Source organism: Bos mutus, chromosome 1 (genome assembly GCF_027580195.1).
Source record: "Bos mutus isolate GX-2022 chromosome 1, NWIPB_WYAK_1.1, whole genome shotgun sequence".
NCBI classification, from domain to species: Eukaryota; Metazoa; Chordata; class Mammalia; order Artiodactyla; family Bovidae; genus Bos; species Bos mutus.
Window position 1 is genome coordinate 79,734,696 of NC_091617.1, and position 19,513 is coordinate 79,754,208.

General features: G+C 40.7%; 1 protein-coding gene across 1 annotated transcript; it reads right to left on the minus strand.

Moving 5' to 3' along the window:
* Positions 1-1,082: 1,082 nt before the first annotated feature.
* On the minus strand, positions 1,083-19,365 carry DNAJB11 (DnaJ heat shock protein family (Hsp40) member B11). Its single transcript, XM_005910757.3, has 10 exons — positions 19,109-19,365; positions 15,165-15,321; positions 9,528-9,625; positions 7,084-7,216; positions 5,213-5,355; positions 4,371-4,453; positions 3,455-3,512; positions 2,366-2,477; positions 1,983-2,142; positions 1,083-1,526 (listed from the first exon to the last, which is right to left on the minus strand). The coding sequence occupies exons 1-10, from the start codon at positions 19,174-19,176 to the stop codon at positions 1,462-1,464; spliced, it is 1,077 nt and encodes a 358-aa protein (XP_005910819.1). The 5' UTR covers positions 19,177-19,365; the 3' UTR covers positions 1,083-1,461.
* Positions 19,366-19,513: the final 148 nt, after the last annotated feature.

Here is a 19,513-nt window from a genome sequence, read left to right on the forward strand (position 1 = left end):
TCTTGGAAAAAATCAATAGGTACAAATCATGATTGAGAGCTCTCCTGGGCTAAGATACAGAAGATAAATGTTGATAATAATTTCTGAGGAATAAACTACAGAATCTTAGAACATAATGAATATTAAATGCACAAAAAGTCCATGAAACATACATATGTATCTATGTGGTGCATTTACTTTATAAGATTTTTAGCATTTTAAATATTCCTCAATTTTCTTTCTCTTTACAAGTAAATGCACAGTTGGATCACTCAAATCCAAATAGTGTCTGATCAAGGTTAAATGATGTGCTTGTTAACTGTTCTAAATGGATGAAATTTCTTCCCCTCTTCCCTTAATTTTTATAAAACAGGGAAAAATAAAAGAAAAGGCAACAGCAGCATTGGCTGTTACACAGACATAGACGGGAATGTTGCTGGAACCATACTGATGGCTAGACAGCAGCTCCATAAACCCTCTGCAACAGTTGTTCAACATTGAAACATTCACTAGCTAAAGTAAAGAAGAGTAGAGTGTGATCCGACCATGTAATGAAGAAAAAGGAAAGAGGTTCCAAATTCATACACTGAAGTCACATACCACCTGAATTAGGTGCCACTGACAGAAGAAAATGTAAATTTGTTACTCTAGTACTTTAAATTTCATTTTCTAGGGACAACAACAATCCTAGTTCCCAACACAAGCCAAAGACTTGTTAAACATGTCAACTGAGATTGGACACATGAAAAGTGCTTTCTAAACAGTAAAGTTCCCATGTCAGATTTTACTATTCTCTAATTAAAATGAGAAGGAATATACTTTCTCAAGGATAATTAGGTCCTTGTTTCATCCACTCCCATCTCTAATTTCTTCAGGCTCCTCTCTAGGAAGTGCCATGCGTGTGTAACTGGGTATGGGGACTTGATCTTCACCACTCTCCCACAGGTTTGTGCGTTCATCTTGCTTCATGGGAGGAAAATCCAACTAGCACACAGGACCCAGGGAGGGAAATGAAGCTGATTAAGGAAAAACGACAAGGAAAAAAGATGGAGATGGGAGAGACAACAGGGGAGCTAAACCAACAAGAAACAGGAGTCAAGAAAAAAATTAACAACAGAATGTATTTAAAAACAGACTTCTCCAGTTGGCATTTCAAATGAAACAGCTAACAATTAACTCCAACCCTTTGTACAGTGTCTTCTGGAGTCCTCTTGCAGCTTTAATTCTTGAAACTCGGGCGGCAGCACCAGACATAAATCCCAAAGGGAGAGGTATTGTTAAACCTTTTGCTGGTCATTCTTTTCTCAACACAAATGGACAAATTCTTAAGCCTGCTTACTCATTTCATGACCGTCATTAGAAGAAAAAAAACCAAACTTGCATATTGAAAATGAAAACAAATACACACACAAAAAAAACCCCTGCAGATAATAAATATCGCTGATTCACTTATTTTAAAACAAAGTCCAATTTTATTCATTCTTAATATCCTTGCAGTCCATTGTAAACCTTCTGCACTGATCCTTGTTTCAGTAGCTGTTTGATACCTGGGGAAAGAATGAACAAATGACTCCATTAACAAAAATGCAGCTTAAAGAGCATGTTTCACAGAGAGGCTCCACAAAAGGCCCTAGGACAAGCATGGATCGGAATTAAACAAGTAACTACCCTTGTCCAACTTCATCACATGTGGATACCCATACACGCACGTCCAAGGTGAGCCCTTGTCTTTGTGTCTCAGGCAGACACACAACACACACATCGCACAAAATCCCATGAGAAGAGGCAACTGGAATGGACAGAAAGTTCTTCAGCTGTCTTCCATCCCTTCTTCTTTGTCCTCTTTCCACTTTTGACCTCTTTCCTTTACCTTTTCCTTTTTACTTACAACCCACCACCTGGGCCCTCTTCTCAAGCAACCATTGTAGCCTTCACCCTCCAAGCCTCTGATCCTTCTAAAGCAGATCTCATCTTTCCCTGAACAGTAAACATTATACCCTCACCTTCTCTTGCTTCCTCTGACAACTGTTCTTTTGGAAAATCCACATCGAAAGTGATTATTAAAGAGCCCTTGATGTTGTTGTTGTCAAAGTTGGGGAGCCCTTCCCCTTTCTTCCATAGCTTGGCTCCGGGTCTGGTGATCTTATCGCGGGAAATATGTACCTGAAAAGCAAAAGGGGATGCTAGAGAAGGACTGTACTCTCGGAGCACAACACAGCTTCTGGTGAGCACTGATACCCAGAGCTCATGTCACAGCTCAGCAGAGCATCAGGATGAAGGGGCGAGCAAAACATGTCTCCGTGGCTGCAAAGGACTGAAGTAACCTCAACATCAGCCACAAGAAGGCTTTAAAAGGACAGACTTTTAAAAGAACTAGTTTGCTTACCTTGTGACCATCCAAGTGAGTAATGTCCATATCAAAGCCCACCAGGGACTCTACGAGGGAGATTGTCACATTTGTGTATAAGTCATCTCCTCGCCTTTCAAATATTGAGTGCCTGGAAGATAACAAGGTAAACATCAGTAACTTTCAAAGCCTTTTTTTGGGAGAGTTCAAAAAGGTTTTAGACAAGTCATGGAAAAGGATGGATACCACTCTTTCAAACAATAAGCATCTCTTAAGACACTCCTTTGTGTACAGTATTAATAGAGACTATAAAGTTAGTAGGATTTATTAAGCCCTCATCTTCAGGAGCTTATGATCAGCAACAGCAAAAGCATATAATTAAAATACAAGTAATCAGATTATGGAAAAAAGAGAAGGACAACCTCTGGCCATGGAATTGGGGGAGAAGGGCATCAGAGATCGGCGGGAATCCCAGAGCTGGGTTTATAAGGCCCAGTCAGCTCTGAAGCTATAGATAAGGAGGGTGCATGGGAGGCTGGGGACAGGACAAGAGGGAATTCTGGCAGATATGGACTTGAGAAGGGACTAGGTTTATTCATGGAACAGAACATATCCCAGTTTCCCGGGAAGTGATCAGAAAGACAAGGCAGATGAAGAACACTGGGGAAAGATCACTGAGATTAAGGAGTGCTATGAGAGAGATAAAAGTCTTTGGCACTGGGGGCCCATTTCTCCATATTTGGGTGGGAATCCTGTTTCAATGAATCCTTAGAAGTAGAGGCATCACTGGTCTCCAAGATGGTAAACAAGAAAGCCTGAGTTCCAGGCAAAATTCTTATGTAAGGGGCACTGCATGTTGAAGAGAGGCAACCAGGGAAGCTGCCCAGCAGCTGCAGATGACGTCACAGTAGGTCGTTTCTATGGAAAAGTCTCCCATTATTGCATAGGGCGCATTTCCTCAGTTAATATCTCTGACCTCCTTGTCTGCTTCTCTTTCACAGCTCCTTACTTGTCTTGTCAATGCTCTCCTCCCAACATCTTTCAGAATCTTAAGTCCTGAGTAAATAAATATTTAGACTCAGTAAGAGGCTCCAACCCAAAGAAGGCTTCCAAACTGAGATGACTTACTTGACAACTTTGATTCGGAACCGCAGGTCTCCTGGCTCTCCATCCACGTGAGGCTCACCTACTCAGAAGAGATTACCACACATTGTAAGCGGAACACTGCAAATCTGTTTGGTAACTGAAAAAAGTTTTTAAAGCCACTAACTTGGGCTTTGACCGTTAAGCCTATCTGTGAGCGCAGTCTCTCTACCTGGTTATATCAAATTTCAGATTAGTGAGGCTCACCTGTGCCTCAGGCACAGAAGTAAATAAGTTGACCTATTTCCTAAACAAAGAATGATTCACTGATTTCTGAACCTTATAAAGCTATTTTTTCTTCTAGAGTTTTAAATTTAACCCCAAAATGAGGTCTGAGAGCATCTTATTAATGCCAATTAGAGTTACATCTCTTCTTTTATTGCAGAGTTCAAATTACTCCATTAAGTTCTGAACATCTTAAACTTTGATATAATTCAGGCTGTGTGTGCATGCTAAGTCGCTCAGTCGTGTCTGATTCTTTGCAACCCCATGGACCATAGTCCTCCAGGCTCCTCTGTCCATGGGATTCTCTAGGCAAGAATACTGAAGTGGGTTGCTATGCGTTCCTCCAGGGGATCTTCCTGATCTAGGGATCAAACCCACGTTTCTTATGCCCCCTGCACTGGCAAGCAGGTTCTTTATCACTAGTGCCACCTGGGAAGCCCAATTTAGGCTACTGGACAGTAACTTTTGGCCACTGTATTCAGAGGATAAACAGTAATGCTAGAGCTTAAAGATGGTCACAAAAGGCTTCCTGTGTCCTAAAAAACGATGGAAGTGTGTTGGAAATGATGCATGCATTTACTATGTGGCCATGAAGTGTGGGGTGAGGTGGGAGGTATTCATAAGCAATCAGAGAGCAGAAAGTTACGGTAATAAAACATCAATGTCAATATTTCACCTTCTCCAATGAAGGGGTACTCCATGCCGTCTCTCACCCCAGGTTCAATTTCTACCTCCAGTGTTCGTTCTTCATTCACTAGTCTGAGACAAAGAGAATTTAAAAGGAAAAACAAATGAAAATATAAACCAAATCCCAGACACAGATAATTCAAGTTTTATCTACTCAATCTACTTTTTCTTGGAAGACTAGCCTGTATCTCTAGATGACAAAGCCACTTGATATCCACTTACACCTTCCACCTGCCAAATGCCAGGGCAAAGCTTCTATATATCAAGTAATCACACAACCACTGGTTCCAAAAGGGCCTACAGTGGGCTGGCTGCTTTAACACGAGGATCAGTAGCAGAGAAAACCACTTACACTTACATAAATGTCCACCTGAAAGGACAGTGTCATGTTTATCAGAAAATCTAACAGGTGAGTTTATCCTATTTGATTTTTTCCCCTGATCCCACAAATAGCTAGATTTAATATATACAACTGAAGGTTCAATTATATAGTTGTGTTCATAATATAATCAGCAAACAGTATGTCTCTAATCTGAAATTTAGCTGGACATGTAAGATTGCTCTAAATATTCCAAGTAGAAAAAAATGGAATACCAACAGCCTTAAGAATATTCAGAAATAAAGCTGATTAGTTTATAGACATAAAAGAAGATATTCAGAAGAGATACTTTAAGAAGAAACAAAAATGTTAATTTCTTTCCTCTGTCCTCTGGCAGGACATGAGGAAGAGAGGGAAGGAAAAAAATCTAGGTATGGACCATTGGCATTTTATTAGACCAATGAGATGATTAAAGTGTCCCTTGGCAGAGCGAACAAGGTGCTTCTACTCACTTGACATTCGGGCACTCGTCGCAGACCACCTCCTGGGTCATCTGGAAGCGCCCGGGGCCCAGCTGGGTGGTCCGCATCTCCTGCCTGCAGTTGCACTTCCGTTTGCCAGGGGCCTGCCTCGCCACGGGTTTGTTTCTAACCACCTAGGAAGTGCACACACAGCATAAGCTTCTCTTTTGCATCCCCCAGATTTCAGTTTCCTCACTGGATCTGGGCTGGAACCTTCCCTTCTCTCCCAAGCCATCCTTCAGAGAGACCCACAGCTGAGAGAAGTCCTGGAGGAGTTACAAGTCAGCCCCCACACAGGACTGTAGTAAATGGATCTTTAACGGACTCAAATTCTAAAGCTGGACGAGAGAGAGGAGGGTAAGAAAGAAGAGAACTAGAAGATAGTATGTATAGGATCACTTTCTCTAAGCCACAAAGAAATACTACTGAGTTAACATAGTCCACAGAATTACTATTTCTTGAGAAATCTGAGCTGTGTAAAGCAGGAGCCCTGAAGAACAACCACAGCCTTCAAAAGCTGGCATGTGGCTACCACTCCAAGATTAGCCATGATTAACCTCATGAAAACACTTCCTTGTTTCAGGCAACTCAATCTGGCAGTGTTTTCCAATGCTGCCTCAGTCTAGATACTCAGCCTGTAAGAAGAGACACAATGAGCATCTCCTTGTAGCTGACTGCAATCGAACATTCTGATCCCTCCAAATCAAAGGAAACTAAAATATATGAAGAAACACATGTCTATGCCGCTGAATGAGGCAAATGCTTGGAGAAAAATCCCTCAAAGCCTACGAATGTATGAAGCCCAGTTCAACAGAATAAACAATAAAAGTAATTAGAGCTAACAGTTATTGCACTTACTGTGTGCCAAGCAAGGCACTAATCACATATATTTACGAACTCTTTATGACATAGATGCCGCTATCGTCTCCATTTTACAGAGAATGGAATGAGAGTACAGCAAGGCTCAGTAATATGACCAAGGTCACACAACCAATGTACGGCAGAGCCAGGACTCTAAATCAGGCAGGCTAGCTCCAAAGTCTGTACTTCTAACCACTATGCTGTTTTAGAGTAATTATTTTTCTTAAAAAGAATCGACCGTGGGGGCATTTAAATAGCAAGGTCACATACATATATTCTTTACAATAATTAGATTAACAAGGAATTTGTTTAGGAGCATGCTAACTACAAGAAAGTGATGTGTACTTTATGTATAGCCAATGACTACAGACAACAGGCCTGCAAGGGAACATGGGAAATTATTCTCTGTACTTGAACATAGGTATAAGGCTTCCTAAAAGCGCTGTTTGGAATTGGAAAAAAACTGGAAACAACCTACATGCTTATTGATCCAATGTGGTCGCAGTGAAATTCTATTCAGTAGAATTATAGCTGTAAGCAACAACATGGGTGAATCCTGACAATATTAAGAGTAAGTAAAAAAAAGGGCAGTCTCACAAGATAATGTACAGTCTGATGATGTTTTCAGAAAGCCAGAAACAATGTGAGTGAACGAAATACTATTCAGGTATACATACACATATAATAGAACAAATAAACAAAGAGTGGCAACAGAGACGAAACTCAGGATACGACGTAGTCACCTTGGAAGGGAGGTGGGGGATGGAATAAGGAAGTAGCATGTAGGTAGATATAAGTCATGGTTTATTGTTTTACTAAGTTCTGGGGCTGAGAGATGAGTTCATAACAATTACAGCGTATCATGAACCAAGGATTATGATTAATTCAATTCTATGCACTGCCCCCTTCCTAAAAGACAGAGAAGGTACCCAAAAACCTCTTAGTTTTAGCCATAAGAACACATTCTAGAGAATATGAAGAGCTGAATAATTTGGACTTACTTCTACAAAATTTCCTGCATACACTTCTTCCAAAGTGACTTCTAGATCTACAATAATATCACTTCCTCTTGGAATATTTCTGTCTTGCTGACGAGGGGTTCCTCCAAACATGAAACCAAAATCTCCAAAGAAGCTGTTGGTAAGTGTAAAATCATCAGGAAAAGAAATCAGAATTCACCTCTTACAATTTTAGTTTTCTTCACACTGATAAAACACTGTGACCTACCAATGAGCAAAACTGAAAGACATTTTTAATACATACACTGAAGTAATAACATCATCTATAACTTATATAGTATTTATAGTATAAATATACAGCACATATATATTGCCCCAACACAAAAAAACTTTTTAATATTGTCTAGATTGCAGCCGTGAAATTAAAAGACGCTTACTCCTTGGAAAGAAAGTTATGACCAACCTAGATAGCATATTCAAAAGCAGAGACATTACTTTGCCAACAAAGGTCCATCTAGTCAAGGCTATGATTTTTCCAGTGGTCATGTATGGATGTGAGAGTTGGACTGTGAAGAAAGCTGAGTGCCGAAGAATTGATGCTTTTGAACTGTGGTGTTGGAGAAGACTCTTGAGAGTCCCTTGGACTGCAAGAAGATCCAACCAGTCCATTCTAAAGGAGATCAGTCCTGGGATTTCTTTGGAAGGAATGATGCTAAAGCTGAAACTCCAGTACTTTGGCCATCTCATGAGAAGAGTTGACTCATTGGAAAAGACTCTGATGCTGGGAGGGCTTGGGGGCAGGAGGAGAAGGGGACGACAGAGGATGAGATGGTTGGATAGCATCACTGACTTGATGGATGTGAGTCTGAGTGAACTCCGGGAGTTGGTGATGGACAGGGAGGCCTGGCGTGCTGTGATTCATGGGGTCGCAAAGAGTCGGACACGACTGAGCGACTGAACTGAACTGAAGACATACAGTACAGTGTATAAAGTATGCCAATGAATTCTTAATCAATGAAAAAAAATCTCTTTAATACTGACAAATATCAGAATATAATGGAGATATTGAGAAAGGGTATAGTATATATAAGCCCATGTATTGCTGAACCCAGTAGTAATTTTGGACTCTTGTAGTGTTCACCTTTATATGCTTTTTAGATACTAACTTTGGTGAAAGAAGCTACTGCTTTGTACAAAAATCTTGGACATATAATTAAACTAAAAAAGCATCAGCCTCAGTAAAACTCTGGATCTGACAGAAAAGGAAGTTCTGGTCTCATATGATCAAAATTAACTTGTGTTAAATAACAGAAGCATCACTTTAAATATTTAAAGCATCACTTTAAGGTTAATATAAACAATGACCTTTAACTTCATAGGAGTTCTAATCATAATCTTAAATTTTGGTTAAGAAGTCTCAGATGTCAGCATAGTGATGACAACTATACAACCCCTCAACCCCTCCCTCCAGAAAAAAAAAAAGACAAAAAAACCCCCAGTCTCGGTGAATAGACTCCCTGAATCTTGAATAAAAGCAGAGGGGGAGGATTTTGGTGCAGGAGGGGCATGGGCAGAGCCTTTTCTCTTTCTGGCATCTCTGGCTATCACTTCTAACTGCCAAGAGGTTCGAACAGAACACTTCCCTGGTAGGCTAAAGCAGCCAAATCAATCCTGCGGAAGAGGAGGATTTCCTAACCGTATTACTCACACATCTTCACAGGTCCTAAAAATCTACCATCACCCCCAAACACTAAACATAGCAACTGTGATTCTTACTTTTTTTGAGTTCACAAAACTCTTTAAGAATCTGAAGAAAGCACTGCATCCTCCCCACAGAAACGCATATTCAAATATCTTTTTATTTATAATTTGACTCAAAACCCCCAATCAGGACCTCCTGTTTATGCATCATCAGAGCACATGAAAATTCAAATGTTCAATAAAGTGGGCCTCAAAGAGTGGGAAGGTAAGGTGTTTATCATCCAGCCACTCAGCCTCCTCAGAAAGCTGGGAGCAGCAAGAGACGGACAGTCTCTGCCCTGACTCCTTCCACCAATGCTGATGATCACAATCATCCCTTTCTTGCTGCCAGGATGAAGAGGCAGCTTTGGGTATAGCGGCAGGAATTTCTCTCTCTTACAAGAATCACCTTGCTCAGTAAGTGGTTTGCAGATTTGAAGACAGCGAGGAGACAAATGGAACTGCTTTCCAACATACATCACCCTCAACAGAGTCGGGATTGATTCAACTGATATGGTTGGCTAGGAGGACATCCCTGTAAGTACTACCTGTCTTTGCTTGAGCTTTGTGAAAATAGAGAAGTATATTCCCATACAAAGGATGATGAATGACCTTCTGGTCAAGGATCAGTTGAGTTATACTCTTCATCAAAAGATTCTGAACAAGGGAGCAAGGATAATTCTTTAATAATCACTAAGTGATCCACTCTCAGACACTAATACCTTGCAGATGGATAAATTACTTACTGTGAAAAAATGTCTCCATGGGAGCTCTGATGCCCATCTTTCAAGCCCTCTTCACCATATGTATCATACTGTTTCCGTTTCTCACTATCCGATAGAACCTGGGGGCAAAAGCCAGTGGAGGAAACGATTATGAATTGGTAATGGTTTGGTAAGGTGCATTCACATTTATGTTTTAAAATTTTTAAACTGATACTGTGTGTAAAATTTTAGTGGATTGTGGTTTTTATTATGTACGGTATTAAGGCATGTTTAAGAGTTAGTAAATTCTTTGATCAGCGTTCATTTTGTAACTTTTCACAATGCTCAACTCATGTTTTTAATTTAAATTGATCAGAACTCACCTAGCTGCATAAACATCATGCAGATTAGCACTAACAAGATTAGCGACATGGCTATGAATGTGAGGGCAGTAACAGGAAAGAGTGAGATGAATTCCTCAGGTTCCCTTCCCATGTAGTTTGACTCCCATACTTAGGCTGCTAACCACTATGCTATATTATCTCTCTAAACTATAAACCCGGGACATGACAGACAAGACTGTCATTAGTCACAGAAGCAGTAAATAAGGACAGCCTTCAACTTTGCTCAGCCTCATGTATCTATACCATAAGCTCTACCCGACACTACCCCACACAAATTAAGAGATTGGAGAGTCGAGGGAATCAAATGAAAGGTCTCCAGAAAGGTCTCCACTGTGATATTTTCATACTCCCCTTTCCTTCTTTTGGTATATGCAGAAATCCATTTGTGGAAGAGTGCTGTCTGGCACATAGAGCTCATAACGCCCTGAGTCTGAATTGCAAAGAGTGAAAAGGGACACTGCTCTACGAAGGATGCTCAAGCTCAATTTCACAACTTGAAAAAAGACTTTCTAAAGTTTTAATAAAAGATCTTCACGACCAAGATAATCACGATGGTGTGGTCACTGACCTAGAGCCAGACATCCTGGAATGTGAAGTCAAGTGGGCCTTAGATAGCATCACTATGAACAAAGCTAGTGGAGGTGATGGAATTCCAGTTGAGCTATTTCAAATCCTGAAAGATGATGCTCTGAAAGTGCTGCACTCAATATGCCAGCAAATTTGGAAAGCTCAGCAGTGGCCACAGAACTGGAAAAGGTCAGTTTTCATTCCAATCCCAAAGAAAGGCAATGCCAAAGAATGCTCAAACTACCACACAGTTGCACTCATCTCACACGCTAGTAAAGTAATGCTCAAAATTCTCCAAGCCAGGCTTCAGCAATACCTGAACCGTGAACTTCCAGATGTTCAAGCTGGTTTTAGAAAAGGCAGAGGAACCAGAGATCAAATTGCCAACATCCATTGGATTATCGAAAAAGCAAGAGAGTTCCAGAAAAATACCTATCTCTGCTTTATTGACTATGCCAAAACCTTTGACTGTGTGGATCACAATAAACTGTGGAAAATTCTGAAAGAGATGGGAATACCAGACCACCTGACCTGCCTCTTGAGAAACTTATATGCAGGTCAGGAAACAACAGTTAGAACTGGACATGGAACAACAGACTGGTTCCAAATAGGAAAAGGAGTACGTCAAGGCTGTGTATTGTCACCCTGCTTATTTAACTTATATGCAGAATACATCATGAGAAATGCTGGGCTGGAGGAAGCACAAGCTGGAATCAAGATTGCTGGGAGAAATATCAATAACCTCAGATATGCAGATGACACCACCCTTCTGGCAGAAAGTGAAGAGGAACTAAAAAGCCTCTTGATGAAAGTGAAAGAGGAAAGTGAAAAAGTTGGCTTAAACCTCAACATTCAGAAAACGAAGATCATGACATCTGGTCCCATCACTTCATGGGAAATAGATGGGGAAACAGTGGAAACAGTGTCAGACTTTATTTTTTTGGGCTCCAAAATCACTGCAGATGGTGATTGCAGCCATGAAATTAAAAGACGCTTACTCCTTGGAAAGAAAGTTATGACCAACCTAGATAGCATATTCAAAAGCAGAGACATTACTTTGCCAACAAAGGTCTGTCTAGTCAAGGCTATGGTTTTTCCAGTAGTCATGTATGGATGTGAGAGTTGGACTGTGAAGAAAGCTGAGCCCCGAAGAATTGATGCTTTTGAACTGTGGTGTTGGAGAAGACTCTTGAGAGTCCCTTGGACTGCAAGGAGATCAACCAGTCCATTCTGAAGGAGATCGGCCCTGGGATTTCTTTGGAAGGAATGATGCTAAAGCTGAAACTCCAGTACATTGGCCACCTCATGCAAAGAGTTGACTCATTGGAAAAGACCCTGATGCTGGGAGGGACTGGGGGCAGGAGGAGAAGGGGACGACAGAGGATGAGATAGATGGATGGTATCACTGACTTGATGGACGTGAGTCTCAGTGAACTCTGTGAGTTGGTGATGGACAGGGAGGCCTGGCATGCTGCGATTCATGGGGTCACAAAGAGTTGGACACGACTGAGCGACTGAACTGAACTGAACTGACTGAAAGTTTTAATGGTTTTACAAAACTAGATGCTCAGTCATAAGTATATGCTTTCTCATGGGACCATTTCATATCTAGAATAAAGAATGTAAAACAAAATAAACTTCAGTGTTATTCAAAATTTGCCTTCCAAAAAAAGCCTCCCATTTATTGACAGCATTCTGAAATATATGCACTTTGAAGGGGCTTCCCTGGTAGCTCAGTGGTAAAGAATCTGCCTGCTAAGCAGGAGATGCGGGTTTGATCCCTGGATTGGGAAGACTCCCTGGAGAAGGAAATGGCAACCCTCTCCAGAATTCCTGTCTGGAGAATTCCATGGACAGAGGAGCCTGGAGGGCTACAGTCCCATGGCATCGCAAAGAGACTGACAGAACTTAGCAACTAAACAACAACATAACTTTGAAAATTAAACAACTTTATGTTCTTTGGTATTCTTACATTTCTATTTAGATAGCAGACTGAAGGAAAAAGTTCTTTGAAACTCATGCTTGTGTTGGCTCAGGAAAAAAAAAGGTTGGAAGTATATGGGGCTTGTTGACTCAGCAAAAGAAAGGGAAGATCTGATTGGCATATGTAAATAGGACACATTTTTGGCTCAGGGCCTGAATGATGTGTAAGGAACCACAGTAAAAAAATCTATTAACATTTAAGATACATTCAGAAGGATAAGAAGTCAGTGTATAAGAAAGTGAGCATTCTTAAAATCAAAGAGAAATGAGTTAGACTAGAAATGACTAGAGTACTCAACTAAAGCCACTATGATAGAGCAGGTGAAAAATAAAGGGTTTGATAAATATCCTTAAAAAAAAAAAAAAAGCTACTTTGGGGAAATAGAAATGGGCAGAGTTAACTTAAAAAAACAAACAAAAAAAACCTCATTATTATGTGATCAGGATTTTCAATATTTTCACTTTCAAGTCCACTTCTCTGTTCTTGTCTTGGCAAAGAAATGAATTCCAGATTGGATCCGTAAGAAATTCCATTTCAAACCCCTCCAAACAAAGACTATTTTTAAGTCAGCTTCTTTTTGGACATAGGAGGCTTCTGTAATAACTCATCCAAAACTACCCTCAAAGTTATCTATTATCATTCACTTACTCCTCACTTCTCTTCTATCTAAAGAATGCAGTTTTATTCCAGTCTTGGAAACTTTTTTTTTTAAGAGAAAGAAAGGAATTTCTTAGTTGACTGGCCAATCAACCAGTCTCAACTAATTAAAATGCCTGCAGTAATCTCAGCTCAGTAGAGAAGACAGATGTATTCACAATAGACCCTTCAACTTTAGTGAGATTTTGATTTGTGGACACTAATTTATCCAAGGGCCAAAGATAGGCAATCAAGTGAAAGACGCAAAGAAGAAAGAAAATTTGAACTGGGGACTAGAAAGGTTCTGAGTTAAATTGCAATCTCATTGAATGATGCATGTATAGCCTGCCTAGGTCATGGTGAAACAACATGCAGAATCTATAAAGAGAACGGAAAATTCTTAGCAACAGTTCTCCCAGAAAATATTTTTTATTATTGGGTTTCTAGCAAGCAATGGGAGTATTCATGGTAAATAAAGTGCAAAACATGGAATCCATATTAACAAGAAACAAAATGTTACATACAGTAATTTAAGAGGGTCCACCAACCCTCTCAAGTTTATTTGTGAGCCTAAGGTTAAGAATTTTGGTCCTATAGGTGTTGAGAGAAGAAAGGGAAACCCCATTAGTTTTAAGTTTCATGAGCATATAAATCACTTTTCCTTCATTCACTTCTTTAACCCAGGAGGCCTTGGAATCCCGTCTTTGTGGTTTTTTCCCACTAAAATATTTTTCAGACTTGTTTCCAATCTTCTCACTATACAGGGATTTATTCTGAATTCAGAAGCTGTAGCTCCCTGACTACTGGAGTCAAATTATTTTTTTCTGTGCCCTTTTAGGAAATGGGAATAAATGGTGACTAGAATTGATAACACTGTATTGTATAGCTGCAAGTTGTGAAGAAAGCAGAACTTAAATGTCCTCACTATAAAAAGAAATACATGATGTGATGGATTGAGCAAAATCCTTTCACAATGTATACACATATCAAATCACCACAAGGCACACTTTAAATATCTTACAATTTCATTTATCAATTATATCTCAACAAAGCTGAAAAAAAATATAACCACAGATCTCTTATCCTATTTCTAGGAGAAAGGTGAATTGCAACACATGCAAAGCAGCTAACTCTTAAATTAATACACATGAAAGATTATCAGTTGCTTATTTGTAAAAATTTTTTCACCATTGTGTTCTGTAAAATGGTTCTGTGTGAAATGGTTTTTCAAATAGCAAAAAAGGTGATTAAGGATTCAGTAAATATTCCTCTGTGTTGTTAAAAATGAAAAAGAAAGAAAGAAAATGGGAATAAGAATATGCCCAGCTCTACTATATTTCATGTTGTCCTAATGAAGATTAAATGAAATGATACACATCAAAGTGTTTTAACCTCTAGATTAGAGGTTGCAAATTCAAACTATAGCTATGTTTTCTTTGATCTGCACATAAAAGAAAATTTTAAATTGAATTACTTCCCAACATGTTATAACCAGGAAAATTTACCAAAAAAATCAGGAATTCCACTCCTCTAGAAAAATTAAATGATCTGGCAACACAGTGCTTACTTCTATATATGGCAAAAACTGGTTGGGGTTGAATACCAGCTGCTCCCTTGAAATGAGTCAAGTCTTCAGTTTGTCACAGTCCTCTTCATTCCCTGTTGATTGCTAAAATGGAGGCAGAATATCCACTCTCCTGTTTTATCTTATACCTGCCATGCATATTATCTGCCTGGTCCATATAGGCAGGTGGATTTGCAATCCTCATTTAGATTTTGTTTCTGCTTCTGGCTCCAACTTCCAAACACACCGACCGAAGATCAATCTACTAATTAATCTACCAATTCTATCTGCTTTCATTCATCTTTGTTAACACTACTCTCCTTAATGAAACAAATGCTGATATGAAAAGGGCAGGAAGTGTAGTACCTTCTAAAATACATGTACAATATAGCATTGAGTACTACTTTTATCTGTTGTCTATTTCTTTTAAAAAGTGACCTGAAAAATGGGAGTGTTACTCTGCGTTACACAGTCTTTTCTGTATCTGCAGGTTTTATTTATACTTTACCTTCTTCCTGACTCACCTCATAAGCAGCACCCAGATCCTGGAATTTCTCCTGTGCTCGTGGATCATCAGGATTCCGGTCAGGATGAAGCTGCAGGGCTAGTTTCCTGTAGGCCTTTTTAATATCCTTTATAGAGGCACTGCGAGGCACCCCCAAGATCTTATAGAAGTCTCGCCTGGGGATGCAGGAGAGGGAGAAGATACTTCATTAAAAGGTTATACATTACATTTTTAAAAGTGAATTTTTTTCCTTTACATTTAGGTTTGTGTCTGAGCAAAGAGGTAGGAAAATGAAGGTACATGTGTGACACACAGAAAGAATAACTAAAAAAAAACACACCAGAATTTGTAATGAGTTTCATACATTGAAGCAATCATAATGAGAGGCTATGTACTTTTTGAACAATGCTAGGATTATTCAAAGTATCTGTGACATTCTTCTCCTACTAGTTTTAGTCAAGAAAATCATTTTCTTATTTTATGGTCACACATTATTTCCAAGCAAGAACTCTATAATCAAATTGAGTCTCTTTGTCATCCTCTATTACTGACTTCAAATGACTGCTTCCAAAGATCAAATAACCTCAAAGGATGATTTTCTTTACCCAAAAGATTGTATCACATAAACGTTCTGACCAACAGTAGCACTCTTGGAATGTTAAAGATGAAGTGACTGAAATTAACTTCAGAGGTTAACACAGAAGTTAAGTCAAAGCCCAAACAAGAGAAGTCTGAAAAGAGAATAACATTCATTTGAATGTATGAGTTGTGGATTTTTGCGCCGAAAAAGAGAAAATATCAATTTTGCAGTCATTCAGTCAGTTCAGTCACTCAGTCGTGTCCGACTCTTTGCGACTCCATGGCTGCAGCACGCCAGGCCTCCCTGTCCATCACCAACTCCTGGAGCTTGCTCAAACTCATGTCCATCGAGTTAGTGATGCCATCCATCTATCTCATCCTCTGTCATCCACTTCTCCTCCTGCCTTCAATCTTTCCCAGCATCAGGGTCTTTTCCAATCAGTCAGTTCTTCACATCAGGTGGCCAAAGTATTGGAATTTCAGCTTCAGCATCAGTCCTGCCAATGAATATTCAGGACTGATTTCCTTTAGGATGGACTGGTTGGATCTCCTTGCTGTCTAAGGGACTCTCAAGGATCTTCTCCAACACCACAGTTCAAAAGCATCAATTCTTTGGCACTTAGTCCAACTCTCACATCCATATATGACTACTGGAAAAACCATAGCCTTGACTAAATGGACCTCTGTTGGCAAAGTAATGTTTCTGCTTTTTAATATGCTGTCTAGGTTGCTCATAGCTTTTCTTCCAAGGAGCAAGCATCTTTTAATTTCATGGCTGCAGTCACCATCTGCAGTGATTTTGGAGCCCCAAAAAATAAAGTCTCTCACTGTTTCCATTACTAGGAGTTATTCCAGTTTGTCTAGGTCAAGTCTTAATCACAGCCAGCTGCTGGAACCCATATGCTGGTGCCTATAAGTCTCAGCAGCTGCAAATATGCACATGGCATAAGTTAGGAGACAAAGTGCAGAGCCACTGACCTCCTTGCCAGGAACTATGCTAGAACTAAATTAACTGGAGAGCGAATCTTTGCAGGAAAGGCCAATGGGAAGACAGAATCAGACTAATAAACTTTGAGGGCAGGGACCATATCCAGTCCATAGAAGACACCAATAAATATTCATTGAATGAAATGACTAAATAAGTATGCTCTCAAAAGTCTATCCCTTTAGCCAGCAGAAATTATTCTGAAAATACACTCTCTCAACCAAGGGATGGGAAAGTTATTCACAGTGGAGATAATGTAGAAGTGATGATAATTTTAAAATGTAGTGGGGGAAAAATGCATTGGGGTACCAAGATCCATGCAATATACCAGAGAACTTTAAAAAAAAATGATTTAATAAGCTCTAAGTCACACTTTAGGGAAATCATATAAACATTTTATGTGTAAGTTTTTAAAATTATCACTGATAAGGGGATGAAGATTATTCCATGAGGATTATTTAGGTGCTTTATCCCCCTCCCCCCAAATATACAAAAGCTGGCATCTCTTGAGACAAAACTAGATAAAGGTTCACTAATGTTAACAACAAAAGAGCTAACTATATAAAAAATGAGGCTTACTTGGGATATACTTAATATAAAAATGGTTAAGAAATAGCCGAGAAAAACACAGGGAGATGGTTGGCACAGCTCAGTATCAACATTACAGTTCCCAAGAGACTCCTTTATGAAATACTTAAGTTTATAGTTGGGCTTCCCTGGTGGCTCAGATGGTAAAGAATCTGCTTGCAGTGCAAGGGACCTAGGTTTGATTGCTGGGTCGGGAAGATCTCCTGGAGAAGGAAATGGCAACCCACTTCAATATTCTTGCCTGGAGAATTCCAAGGACACAGAAGCCTGGTGGGTTTCTAGGAACCATGGGGTTCCAAAGAGTTGGACAGAACTGAGTGATTAGCACTTTCACTTTTTCACTAACTTTATAGTTAAGAGTATTAACAGGATTTATACTGACATCTTGTTCCAACAATTTAAGGTACACATTGCTTTAAGTGCAAAAAGTGCTAACAAAAACATGTTAAAAATACAATAAAGTTTTACCCAGGAGAAGATTTTTATTTTAGAAATATAAGATGTTTCACAAGAAAAAAAAACAAAAACCCAACAAAGTTTAAGCATATATGCACACAGGGGTAAAAAAAACTTTTAAGCGAATAACAAGCACTTAAAGTGTCAAGTTCTTCTAGGTAGTGCTTTCTCCTTTCAGAGTAACCTACAAACTTGTCAGAAGCTAACTGCAAAGAGATCCAACCAGTCCATTCTGAAGGAGATCAGCCCTGGGATTTCTTTGGAAGGAATGATGCTAAAGCTGAAACTCCAGTACTTTGGCCACCTCATGCAAAGAGTTGACTCATTGGAAAAGACCCTGATGCTGGGAGGGATTGGGGGCAGGAGGAGAAGGGGATGACAGAGGATGAGATGGATGGATGGCATCACTGACTCGATGGACATGAGTCTGAGTGAACTCTGGGAGTTGGTGATGGACAGGGAGGCCTGGCGTGCTGTGATTCATGGGGTCGCAAAGAGTCGGACACGACTGAGCGACTGAACTGAACCGAACTGAAGGATTTACTATTTTCCACATTCTAAATATGAGCCTGGCATATCAAATTCAGTGGGCACCGGGCCTACAGGATAGTGGATCTTAAAGGCTGGAGAATGTCTAGAGTCCAGGAGGTCCTGCTTCCTTCAAACAGGTGGCACATTATCATCCTCATGTCAAAGATGGGAATTAAGGTTTTCTTTCAAAGTCACATAATTCATAAGTTGAGTGGGGCTAGAATTCCAGTCTACTGTCTATTGGTAAAATGTTTCTCCCTTCTGCTTGTAATACTACTCAGCTCCCTAAGAATGCTCCCTGGAGAGACAGTGAGGCATGATAACAGCTTAGGCTCAGTATCTCACGAAGCTGAAAGGTACAAGGGCTCTTCAAAGGGTCTGCCTTGCTCCCTCAATCCAATTTCTTTCAGTCCCGGCATGGCTACCCTACCTATTCTCCCCACTTCTTCACTTTGCCTGGCATCACAACCCACCCACTTTAATGTCAGCCCAACGGCTCGTTGTAGACTTAACACTGTATCGTCCCCCTTCTCCAACTCAGCAGACCCCCATCCCACGTTGCGTTTGGCACTGCATCCAACCCTCGCTTCTCTGGGCAAATCTAGCTCTAGGGCTTCTGGGTCTAAGCCCCTATCACCCGGGTCACCCACTGTCCTCCTCTCCATCCCACTAGCCTGGCCCACACTACCCACTCCTCTCCACCGCCTCACCACAGCAACGCCCCTTTCCACTCCCCTCGTCGGACAATGTCCCCTTCTCTCCCCAGCCTCCTTCCCAGCCAAGACTGACTTAATGGCCCGTGCCCGCAGATTTCAATTCCTCACCCGGCGATCACGGTCCCGATGAGGTACAGCAGCAACAGGCAGAAGGTGCCCAGGTTCTGCGGGGCCATAGTCCCTCTGTGCCGGCCCCGGCCCCCCGCACTCCTCACAGCCCCCGCCGCCGCGTCGGTTCGCCAGCCCACCCAGCCCTGAGAGACCGCCTTACGCCCAGGTCTCCGACTTAGTTAGGACCGACAGCTAGCTTGCCCCCTCCTCTACCAGTCACTTCCCGGGAGTCCCGAGTCCCGGCGAGAGAAGCCCCTAGCGGGCCAGAGCCAATCGCTGCTCCGGACATCACACGCGGCCGGCGCCTCACAGCCAATCAGTGCAGTACACTTCACCTCCGAAGCGGCAAGGGCGGCCAGTTAGGCTTCGGAACTTCAGCCGCAGCTCCCGGCCAATTAGAAG

Bases quoted from the DNA above. Each gene is read 5' to 3' on its own strand.
- DNAJB11 (XM_005910757.3), bottom strand. From the start codon at position 19,176: ATGGCCCCGCAGAACCTGGGCACCTTCTGCCTGTTGCTGCTGTACCTC. The intron at 15,322-19,108 runs GTGAGGAATTGA...CTGCATCCCCAG, and splicing joins ATCGGGACCGTGATCGCCGG to GCGAGACTTCTATAAGATCT. The intron at 7,217-9,527 runs GTAAGTAATTTA...ACTTACCAACAG, and splicing joins CATGGAGACATTTTTTCACA to CTTCTTTGGAGATTTTGGTT.